General features: G+C 38.2%; 1 protein-coding gene across 4 annotated transcripts in view; it reads right to left on the bottom strand.

Annotated features, from left to right (window-relative positions):
- The window catches only part of cpeb3 (cytoplasmic polyadenylation element binding protein 3), a 90,952-nt gene that overhangs the window by 63,100 nt on the left and 14,938 nt on the right, over positions 1–12,914 (bottom strand). For all 4 annotated transcript variants that reach the window (XM_033033611.1, XM_033033610.1, XM_033033613.1 and 1 more), the window contains exon 3: positions 4,118–4,277. In XM_033033611.1, the coding sequence (XP_032889502.1) occupies positions 4,118–4,277 (160 nt within the window). The remainder of the gene's footprint in view (positions 1–4,117; positions 4,278–12,914) is intronic.

Genomic DNA, 12,914 nt, shown 5'->3' with positions numbered 1-12,914 from the left:
CTTTCAATCAGCTAATACAAAGTGACTTGAACAACCTTGATAGGAAATAGAATTGCTCTGTCAAGTGTACCAAATTAAAAACTAGTTCAGGCAATACAAGAATAACATACAAAAATTCTGACAGAATGCCAACCTAAAATCTACGCCAACTTGTCGATGGTTTTGGGATGCAGATATTCTATTTAGGGCAAACAAAACAAATCTGCATACCAAAATTATAGACAACAACTGTCATTAGCTAAAGCATCCACCCTCTATTTTGTATGCAGTGAGTATTTGAAATATGGGAATGGGAACTACTTGGTCAACTTGCATTGGTTTCATCATACACAGAACCGCTTGCATTTCCAATTTTGTCTAAAGCATTACAGTTTGCACCCAAACTATAATGTTACACCCGAACTCAGCAGACAAAATGGCAGACTGCTTTAATACCTTTGCAAAAGTCTCCTTCATCTCAACATCATGTTAGAACAAAATGACATCCAAGATGCCCAAGTTATGCTGGTTTATGTTCAATTCAAGTATCTTCAAAGGGAGAGTCCATTAAAATGATACATTATGCCATTTTATTTGCAATCTCTACTCCACTTTCTGGAATGTTAACCCAATGCCTCTTTCATGCTCTTTCTTTTGGTATAAAACTCGACATGGCTCATTTTTATTGATCTAGCTCTCACCTATATCAGCAGTGAACCTAAATTCAAAACAGCAAACCATATAAAATAGAGATACAAGAAACTGTAGATGCTGGAATTTCGAGCAAAAAACAAACCCCTAGAGGATCTCAGCAGGTCAGGCAACATCAATGGAAGGAAATGGTCGATCGATGTTTCGGGTTGGAAAATTTCTTCAGACCATGAAGATGGGTCCTGACCAAAAACTTCATCTGTCTCCACAGATACTGCCTGGCCTGCTGAGTTCCTCCAGCACTATGTTTTGAACTGTGTAAAATAACAATTTTCCTGATCTGCTTCCTTGCATTTGCAGAAGTACATAAATCCATGAAGATTTCCGTTTAAGTTACAGAAGTGGATATTTTAAAGATCATGTACGATTTGACAACTGTAACATGGAAAGGACTTTACACATTCATTGTAATCGGGAGAACTATATAATTACCACAGCATTATCATTGTATGACTGGTCTTGAGTTATGGTCTAGCCAAGTGCTAATTTAATGAAAAAATTAAGTTTCTTCTTTTTGACGGAAAGAATAAACTCAAAGCTCACCCTCTGACTATCAATTATGTTATGAAGAAAATAGGCATACTGTAGAAGAGGACCAAAAATGGCCAAAGCTTTGGAGCATCTTCCAAATCAGAAGATTGCCAGTTTAGGACTTACTCGGTAGACTTGAGCACATCATCCAGGCTGACGTCTCAGAGTAATGTTGATTGGATGCCACATGGATGAAAGTTCCATGTTTAGTGTTGGTTTAGTTTAGTTTACTCGGATCCTCTCAAGTGAGATAGAACATTTCATGATACTATTTAGAAACTCACCACCTGGTTAATAATAATCCCTCAGCCAATACTTAACAGCACATTATAATAATTCTATTTGTGGGACCCTGCAGTATGCAAATTGTGTTTCATACTTCTCAACAATGAGTGTCCTTCAATAGTACTTAACTTTACCGTCAGTAACAGTGAAAATGCCTTTGAGTTTCCTCAAGTCAGCAAAACTGATGAGTAATTCAAATTATTTTCTTTTGACCCCAGGCAATATTTTAGCAAACGTCATAGAGGAAGAAAGTTCTACAGCACAAAGGGTTTGATCAAGCCATGTAACGTTGGGGATGAAGGGTGAATACACCACAGGCCAATCCATAATGTTGATGCTCCAAACTTGGTCAGAATGAGAGAATGTCACACCGTGTCCATACGGTGAGCCTATGATACGACAATAAGACTACATATTTGAAATGAGCACTTTGCATGATAGGTGGCCACCAGAAGGGAAGGGTATTCCGGTGGGGGGGGGGGGGGGGGGGGTGAATCTTTAACAGATCAATGAAAACCAACAACTGAACCAACACTGGATTTCCAATGATGACCCAGAACAATGGTGGAACTAACAGAGGCTTTCTGAAGTGACCAGTATAGGAGAGATTTGACAAACATGAGAGAGAGAGAGAGAGAGAGAGAGAGAGAGAGAGAGAGAGAGAGAGAGAGAGAGAGACAGAAAGCTAGCTTTGGAGAGCTACACTGTCACACAGAAAAGGAGGAAAGATGAGATGATTCAAGGGGAGCACAAATGTTAGCAAGGACTGGTTAGGTCAAAGACCCTGATTCTTTATATAGATTTTACGTCTATGCTAGAAATGACGAAAGAATGGATTGAACTTCCAGCTGTATTTTTATATACCTTCAATTCCTTTTTATTGTTGCAAAATGCTTTCTTGCAGAAAAAACACATTACCCGCATTCCTATGTTAATTCAGTGACAATATCCCTCTAAATATTTCTTGCTGCACAAGTAATTATATGGTTTCAAAGGCAAACCTCTAACATATGGATTCACATTCTCTCATTGAAATTAATCAAAATTCCTAATCCTGTCATAAGTAGCTACTGTACATTTACGAATCCAGTTTCAGAGACTAAAAGTTGGTGGTTGCTTTTAATCCACTAAAATTGACACATATCTTTAATAGTACAATGGAATTAATGACAGCTCCCAAAAACAGCAATGCTTTTATACTACTCCATTCAGTAATTCACACAATAAACTGCAGTGTTTAAACTGCAAACAAACTTTCAAAAGTAAACGTTATTGGGACTAGGTTTATGATAGCATACTTAAATAAATCTAGTAAATCTTGAAGAATTGAACTATTCCAGCTTTATACTTTCAATATCTGATGACACTTCACTGTCATATCTTTAATATGATTTTACCTTTGGCACTGCTTAAAATGCCATTTAACTGTGTTAGCAATATTTATGCTAGTACTCTGACACTATCATTTTTAGTTTGATATGGCAACAAATTGCAGCTTGAGCAAGTAATCAATTTCATCAGTAGATTAGACAGGAGAGTTATTTGTTTGTTAACCAAGTTTTAACAACTATTAGTGTACGCTTTACCAAGTTAAATTAATTATCATTTCCTGTGAACTAAATGCAAACAGCATGTCTCAAGTGAAAATTCAATGAAAATTCTAAGGCTCGTCATCTATAATATATATATTTTATTTTATGTAGTTATAAATCCTTCAGACAAGAAGTTTCCTTAAATATCAATTATGGTGTGAGTTCTTCTGCAAAAATAATTGTTTTTACCTGCCACAATAACTGTACAAAAATGGTGGTCCACATCATCAAAACTTGGCAAGAAACCACTTGGAAAATAAGTGCTTGCATTTAATCATTGGCTTTCATGAACTCAGATATTTTATAGTGTAATGACGTGAAATAATGGAAAATTATTCCTGCAATCAACAACCAAGGCTTACCTATAACTAATAGGATTGTAAAAAAGATAAATGGCAAAATGCAAGCCGGAAATATTTGGAGATAAAATGATCTTATTCCAGAAATGCGATTAAAATAATCCAAGAAATATTGAAAAAGAATTTTCAACTGAAAACTGAGTACCATTTGGGATCCTACTCACTCATTGGTCTACTCAAAGATAAATCAAAGAATGAGTGCATGGAGCGGACACGCGGATGTGAGGATGCTATTGCCGAGGGAAGGAACAAAGGTGGACCCAGAGTAGGGGGACCGCTGTGAGGGTGGGAGAACAAAGGGGAACCTGGTGCGAGTGGGGGGGGGGGGATTTGTAACTTTGTAAGTGCCCTTTATGGGTGACTATTTGGATATCTTGGGTATGCAAGCAAAGAATATCACTGCAATTTGTCACATGTGACAATAAAATATTCAATTCAATTTATGGATTAATTTAAAATAGCAGTTATGAAAGAGATGTTTTTTAATGTCTCAAAATCTAGTTGCAAAGTAATTTTACATTCATAAGCAAGAAAGATGTGGAACCTGAAACAACTGCAAATCATTTGGACAATTGATCAAAAACTCACATATAGCATGTAAAAACCAAAGCATTAATAAAACATAATACTGTCCACATCAAAAATAAGAAAATTGCTAACCTGCAAAGTGATTCCTCCACATTATGTCGGCAATAGTCATTGGTGGGCCACTGGGGGGATAGTGTTTACCTTTCATAGGTTCATGGTCACTCCTCATAATATCCATTAAGGAATTCTCCAAAGAGTGCAAGTTAAATGCATCATAGGGCCGATTCCGGTCCTGTAATTGAAAAGAGAGGGTATTGGAGGCACTTGGTATCAAATACTTTTCAATACATCACTGAATTATGAAAACCATAGAAACCTACGAGTTATTTCTGAAAAGCTGCAAAAACTTCAATGGACAATGGTTGTTTTAGGATTTTAATGTTGGATAACTTCCCAATGACAAAATTGCTTTATTTACCTCTAAGGGTTAGCCAAGCACGAGCTCAATAATTATCACAATTCAGAAGTCATTTATCAACTAGCATTATTCCAATGCTTCCAAATCAGTTGCTGCAGTTGAGCAGATTTGAAGGAATGAGCTCAGCAAATCAAGTTAGATATCATTGTATGAATTAATCCTAATTTCCCCATAGGCTTTATAATTCACTATGCACAATATATGGAAAGGACTGGGCCAAAATGGACATTAATTTTAGATGTTATCATGGAAGTGAAAGAGCACACTCTTGCAATTTTCCTGTTTTCTAGCATTAAGATATTTCCACCAGGAAACAGCCCGAGAGTATTATTTTTATACTTATCATCATTTATTGTCATACTCATATGTTGGATATATTAATTTAATTATTTTCCATTTATAATCAGGTCTGCAGGAAAGGACCATCCACTCTTCTAAATCAATGGACATTTGTAAGTTACACAGACATTAAACACTGGGATTGATTGGGGAAATCAATGACTCAAAGATCTAAAACATAATACTGTTCATTATAAAACAGCATATTGCATAAAACTCTCTCAAAACAAATTGCTTGGAAAGATAAATGCTAGAATATTTCAAGAAAATTGCCTTGCTAATGGTTATACTGTGGTTTGTCCCACTTTACTGCAATTGGGCTATCTTCTCAAATGGATGTGGTGGATTTTAGTATTCAGAACTTAAAATCTCATCCAATCAATTTAACTTAAATGGCTAATTTTGGGGAAAATATGGATTTAATAGCTTCATGCTTGAATTAATTTCTACATTAACTAATTCAGTCCAACTTGGACTTAGTTCTGAATTTGCTTGGCTAAAGATATTTTGCATAAGAAATATAGTCTTAAAACGTGGGCACATGTAATGAAGTAGCAACTGGCTTTAATATATTATTCAAACAATTTGCAAACATCTTTCTCTGATTATTTCCAAATTATTGCCATGAATGTTAGTTTGTGTTCCCATATAATCAAAATGTTGAATTGCGATACGAGTGCAATTCTATTTTAAAGGTAAGTTTATATAAATGCACTCATAAGGTATTTAGGGATAGGAGCAGGATTAGGCCATTCGGCCCATCAAGTCTACTCCACCATTCAATCATGGCTGATCCTCTTCCACCTAACCTCATTCTCCTGCCTTCTCCCCAGAACCTCTGACACCTGTACTAATCAAGAATCTATCTACCTCTGCCTTAAAAATATCCACTGACTTGGCCTCCACAGCCTTCTGTGGCAGAGAATTCCACAGATTCATCACCCTCTGACTAAAGACATTTCTCCTCATCTCCTTCCTAAAAGAACGTCCTTTAATTCGGAGGCGATGACCTCTAGTCCTAGACTCTCCCACCAGTGGAAACATCATCTCCACATCCACTCCATCCAAGTCTGTCACTCTGTATGTTTCAATGAGGTCCCCCCTCATTCTTCTAATCCCATCACAGAAACAAATTAAAGATATGACGAGGAATTCATCCTTCTCTATCCACTGAGAAGGCCAAGGAAACTAACAGCTGCAGCGAGGACACAGTTAGATTCCTTACTTACAATTTCTTCATTTGTACACATTTATTTCTTTAAGAATCTCTCATGGTCACAAATCTATGCCACAAATATGTTGCAGTGGAAATAAAATAACCAAATAAACTTCCTCTAGGTCATTATGTGACATGCAAATTAACATGGCCTGATCTTGCTGGCAGCCCTCATCACCACCTCATCCTTCCTTTGCCTGGAAATGGAGAAGCAATCACACTGGTCCTTCACATCAGACATTCAGGGACATTTAAAAGCTAATTTAAATCTAATTAAATACAAAGGCTCTGCATCTTTGGAAATAGAAAAGATGAAGTTAACTGACAAACATTTTAAAATATTAAATTAAAATTAAGTATGCAAGAAGAACTAGCTTCCTAATTCACCACATTTTCCATTCAAACGAATGTTTTCTGGATCCAACAGCAAGCAGGATCCAAGAGTGCTGGGGAATCCCATGAAGACTAAGGTCAGCGGTTTATTCCCACATATCCCTATTTGTTAGTGTTTATACTGAATCTGGGATCGACTGCTGTTTGAAGAGTTAAGGGCCTGTCACACTTGGCCGTCATTTACAGGACAGGCCGGTAGTGACTGACGAGCGAAGGTCGCTCGCGTCATCATGCATCCGCACAGCCGTCTGGAGCGCGTGACGTCATTTGAAGATAGACACAAAATGCATGGGTAACTCAGCGGGACCGGCAGCATCGTTGGAGAGAAGGAATGGATGATGTTTCGGGTCGAGACTCTTCTTCAGTCTGAAGAAGGGTCTCGACCCGAAACGTCACCCATTGTATTGTATGGAACAAGCTGCCAGAGGAGGTAGTTGAGGCAATGACTATCCCAACATTTAAGAGACAATTAGACAGGTACATGGAGAGATCAGGTTTGGAGGGATATGGACCAAACGTGGGCAGGTGAGACTAGTGTAGCTGGGTCATGTTGGCCGGTGTGGGCAAGTTCTGTTTCCACACTGTATGACTCTTGTAGTATCTTGGCATAGGCATTGATGTCAAAATCTTTTTACAATTAATACATTTGTTTCAAATGCCGTGATCACCTTTATGTTAGCAAATGTGGCATTCAAACTGCACATGAACAATCACAGATGCAAAAGAACAAAAGATCAATTAAATCCGAATGTGGTAATCACGTTTTCAATTAGAAACGTTGGAGAGGGCATACCATTTATTGAAACCGTATCACAGGGTCAGGATCACATCACCCATTCCTTCTCTCCAGAGATGCTGCCTGTCCCGCTGAGTTACTCAAGCATTTTGTGTCTAGCAGGCACACTGATGGCCGGCATCTTTGACAATTCGATACTCTCCAAATTTACAGTTGCAGTCAAGATTTAAATAGGTTAAAATTTTAATCCACATGCAATCCATTCAAAATTGATGAAACCTTTTTACAAAAAGATACACCTCCCTTTCATCAGTTGCATTTCTCAATGTAACTAAGATGCCTAATAATCCACTGTACCTTTCAATTATATTAGAGATCGGCATTATCTTTTCTACTGGATCGTTTCACATTTATATTTAAAAATAATGTTGCTGCTTTTATGTGAAACAACACTGCAGATGGTAATCTCAAACATGTAGCTGCCAGAAACCATTAACCATGCTTGCTGCTATCCTTTGGTATGGCATGTACATTGGAACGGCATATAAATTAAGAGAACTCTTTATTAGTTTATAACAGTTTATTAATTTTACATGTATCGAGGTAAAGTGAAAAGCTTTTGGGATGTGCGCTATCCAGTCCAAGAAAAGACAATTCACAATTACAATCAAGCCATCCACAGTGTACAGATAAAGAATAAACTATAAAAAGGATCACCCTTCAAAAATAATCCGATAAAGCAATTAACTTCACGTCCGATACCAAGATTTACTACTGCGAACATGGTGGAAACAGGTTACGGAACATATTTCGAATGTTTATTCAAAAAGGGACATGGACGTTATTCAACCCGATAGATTTTGTGTTTCTAAGCCAAACAGTTATTGTTTATCCAGTGTATTGTTAAACGGCATCTTTACTCAGCATGCAATTACTAGTTTTTCCATATTATGTGAAAACAAGGACTGGAACTTGCAGGGAGATGCTGGGAATTCATTAATGAAATGGAAGAATATATGCCCATTAATGCTAGGGATATTCATAATCCCTGAGAAAATGCAGCTTCCTGGCTGTTCTAAATCGGGGATTTCCTGACAAGAGCTCCCAATCTACATTCCTCATGAGATCTAGCAACATAGCATGAACTTATTTTAATTCCCCACTAGCCATGCTGGGGAAGCTGTCCATTGAACCCGTCTCCAATGAGATCAGCACAGAATCAAAACGTCCACTCCATTAAAAGCTGGGTTAAATATTAGTAAATCATACACATTTTGTTAAATGAGTTTAGTTGAACATCTATAACAGGCTGTGCTTTAAAAAAAAAATTAGGTGACACATAATTAGTTCATTTTATCCCTTTTGTTTTAAACGCTTCTGGCATTGGGTGGATTCAAAATAAAGTCCTTGACAGCTGTGACAAGGAATATGGATTAATTGGGTGCCAGGTGTTCTTCAGCCATTTCATGGAGAAGACGTTGTCCTGACCTGCCCTTATATTCTGCTGGGTCATCCATTGCACATGGACTCAACACCCAGGACAGGATGGTCCTGGAGCGCAGGTCAACATTGGCAGATCCAGAAAAGGTCACATTCATTCTTCTTGCCAGAGCTGCAGCAAACATGGGCAATTGTTGTTGCCAGCAACTCCTTGTCCGAGATTACTTTCCAAGCTGCTGTTACACAAAAAAGCTGCAAAATAATTTTTTACTCCAATTGAAAATAGAATCTAATGGAAAATTAAGGCAGAAAGAGACAGTGACAAACAAGAAAATATAATAAGAGCAGCTGGTGTTTTAAGTCTTGGAATTATTGTTCAATTAACAACTGTTCATTCACCTGTTGCTAAGGGAAACATTAATTGCAGGTTTTCTTTGCTCATGGATCCTCTTCCTTAGTTTAGAGATACAGCATGAAAACAGGCCCTTCGACCCACTGAGTCCACACTGGCCATCAATCAGAATGCTGGAGTAACTCAGCGGGTGAGGCAGCATCTCTGGATAGAAGGAATGGGCGACGTTTCGGATTGAGATCCATCTTCAGGGTCTCGACCCGAATCGTCACCCATTCGCTCTCTCCAGAGATGCTACCACGCCCGCTGAGTTACTCCAGCATTTTGTGTCTACCTTTGACTTAAACCAGCATCTGCAGATCTTTCTTACACGCTGGCCATCAATCACCTGTACTCTAGTTTTATGTTATCCCATACACTATGGACAATTGACAGAGGCCAATTAACCTACAAACCTGCACGTCTTTGTAATGTGGGAGGAAACCAGAGCATCTGGAGGAAACCCACGTGGTCACAATCTCCACACAGAAAGCACCCGAGGTCGGGATCAAACCCAGGTCTCTGGTGCTGTGAGGCAGCAGCTCTACCGCTGCGCCACCTCTTTCTGTAAGAATTGAATTAGAAAAACACAGTCATCTCAGGGGAGGTCTCATATGACCTCTATTCCCCTTGCCATTCCACCACATGCAACAATGACACTAGTGTTGCCAGTCGCCTCTCAGCACTGATCTGCTGTATAACTTAGCCACTTTCTAGGAATTTTGAAATCCATTTTGAATTTTGAAAATTCCATTTACATGCTGCTGGTCCTCCTGAGGAATTCCTCCCATAACGGAGATGGAAAAGGTTCCTTCTCATTGGATAATTACTCAATACAGTGCCCCAAAGGTTCAGCAATCCCCCCATCTTGCAGCGTTTGGACCCAAATCACGGGCATCCAAATGCCAAGACATCCACCCTGGTGTTGCTAAACCAGAGTCCATGGTGCCATTCCCTACAGTTCACAAATCATATCATCGGACACGTTCAATTTTCCTCCTTTATTTCTAAGCAACAAATTATGTAGAACATTAGGATAATTGAGTGACAAAAATAAAACAGAAACCCTTTGCTTCCCACAAACCCAAAATCCAGCCCAACTAGTAAATGTTAACATTTCCTCAATGTTCCTTTCTCTAACATGAACTAGCTCTGAAGCAAAGCACGACATTTCAAATCCTGAAAGTGAGTTCAGCAACCCTTGATCAAATATTGCACTGTTGTAAAACAGTGCACCTTCTCATTAACTGAGCAATACTAGAAGGAATTCTGATTATTAACCATGACAGCCTATGCAGATATACTTCTTTCAATTATTCTTCAATCCAAATGATCTGAAAATCAAATTTGGAATTATTCATCGATATCCTCATGAAGTGAATAGAACAAATAGCTTAATTATTTGTTGAAGATATTGTTCATTAACTGCAGGTTTAACCTTTGAAAAAAATGTGTATTTCGCAATAGAAGTTCTTCAAATATTTTGGACTAACCTACCTTAATTGAGGTTTTCAACTTCATGCTAAAATTGCCCCCATTTTCCTGAATTTGATTACATAATTCCACAGTCATTATTTTACCAGCTGAAGGGTGACAACTGGGGTCGGCACTGGTACAGTGGTAGAGTTGCTGCTTTACAGTGCCAGAGACCTGGGTTTGATCCCGAATGTGGGTGCTGTCTGCCTGAAGTTTGTACGCTCTCCCTGCGACCACGTTGGGTTTTCTCCAGGTGCTCCGCTTTCCCCCCACACTCCAAACACATGCAGTTTGTAAGTTAATTGGCTTCTGCAAATTGTAATTTGTCCCTAGTGTGTAGTGTACAGGGTGATCGTTGGCTGGCATGGACTTTGTGGGCTGAGGGCCTGTTTCCACGTCTAAAGTAAAGTAAACCTGGTCTGACTATACGCACATTGCTCATGTGTATACTGTCCCTAGTTTCTGCAAGTGCAAGTCTCTTTTCCATCATACATTAATTTCTGTACTCTTTACATTTTCTTTTAACATAAAGAGTTTACTGTTATTTGCTTCCATAAAGAAACTTAGACGAGAGCACAACTCCTCTTTTATAAAGAAATGTAATAGTTGTTTGAAACTAAAAGATAAAAGGATATGTAATATGGGTTCTACCCACGTGAGAAACAAACGGAGATTAATCTCAACATCGAAATGTTGACATAATTGAATGCAATATTCAATATTAATTTTGGGCTTGTTATCTAAGGCTTCTCTTCCAAGGCAAAACGTGGAAATTTATTTAAAATTAATGTGGTACAGCGCTCGCATTTTTGGCTGCAAGTCACATGTGCTGCGAGCTCAGAGCCAATCTACCAGGTTATGATCAGGCATTACCAGCTGAAATGCCGCTAGGACTTGTAATATTTTAAATGAGGGGCTAAAATAGTAGAATCAGATGGAGATCCTTAACTGTGTTTGCATGGACTGTCCCACGATGCGAGTTCACCCACGAGCTCTCCCGAGTTTAAAAAAAAATCAAACTCGTGGTAAGCACGTAGAATGTACGTAGCGGGTACGTCGGAGCTCGTGGATGTCTCGTAGCGGCTCGTAATGCTAACGGCAGGTACTCAGGAAACGCGGAAACTCTTGAAGTTTTTTCAACAGTGTGAAAATTTTCCAAGAGTAAAAAAATACTCGTGATGAGGTACGACGAGTTTTTTTTTAAACTCGGGAGAGCTCTTGGGTGAACTCGCATCGTGGGACAGGCCCTACTCAGAGAAAGTGGGTGACTGCTTTACTCTTGAAGCCAGTATGGATCCACACGATCAAATGGGTGACTGCTTTTCCAATTCCTATGTTGCCAAATTGCCTTTGAAACCATTCACCTCAGTGTTCAATAAAATCCTCAAAAATATATTTGAAAACTGAATGTACTTGACTAAAAATAAGTTGATCTAAATCTAGCTTATCTGAGGATTTCTATCCAAGAGTGAATGAGTGAAACTTTTAATCAAGGTCAATGTATTCAAGAGGTGAATACATTGGGTTTATTTTTCATGGCAATGCTAACATTTGTACAGAGTAATATTGCCCAATCACACCAGCTGCAAAAATTGGTGTAAGTAGTTTTCTAACTTAAAGTAAAAATCGTGAACTTCGTAAACTCTAGTGTAACTTTTAAACATTGTCTAACACATTTCATAGTTATTCAATTTGTTACTAAAATACCTGTTTCTCTTATACCATTCTGAAGAAACAATGGAAAAGGGTGGGATTTTTAAGGATCCAGGAAAATGATGATTGCACTTTCCTGAACCCAAAATCATTTAATTTATTATCTCAAAAGGTGATCTTGTACATTCACAAAGTTCAGCATCCAGACCGACTTCCCTCTGCTGACAGATCTTAGGAATCTTTCAGCAGTCAAGCCACATCCTGTCCCCTCTGCCAAATCACTAATCCTCTTATGCAGTGTTTCAATTTAAAACTATTCCTTCTTTGCCACCATATTATGACCCTCTCATCTTGTGACCGCGGGTGAAAATAAACTAAAAGCACAAGTGTCCAACTTTTACTTATGCTTTCAAAGTTTTCATAGTGGTTCACCATGACAATGGTTCACATCCTTCATCATTCAAAAGACAATAGCCTAACCTCTCATTATTTTTGCATTACTCCATTCAGCAACAGCAATTCCAACCTTGTGCATTTTATGCAAAATGTATCCTTAGATTTTTTTTAATATGGTATACCAGCCTGATTTGGACAGCACTACAAAATGAGATACTTAAAACACTAGTAAAAATGTAAAGAGTGCCATTTATGCATTTGCTTTGGTAATGTAGTACCCATTTAAAGCATTGTCCATTGCATACCATGACTTCACCATGGTAATTTTGTGTACCTGATCCATCAAACAAATCACTAATAAATAAATGAGGCAGCTACACTTATCCCCTTCTGTATATTTTGTGTTTATAA

Source organism: Amblyraja radiata, chromosome 15, assembly GCF_010909765.2.
Source record: "Amblyraja radiata isolate CabotCenter1 chromosome 15, sAmbRad1.1.pri, whole genome shotgun sequence".
Lineage (NCBI taxonomy): Eukaryota > Metazoa > Chordata > Chondrichthyes > Rajiformes > Rajidae > Amblyraja > Amblyraja radiata.
The sequence above is the reverse complement of the archived record's forward strand: the minus strand, read 5'-3'. Positions and strand labels throughout refer to the sequence as shown.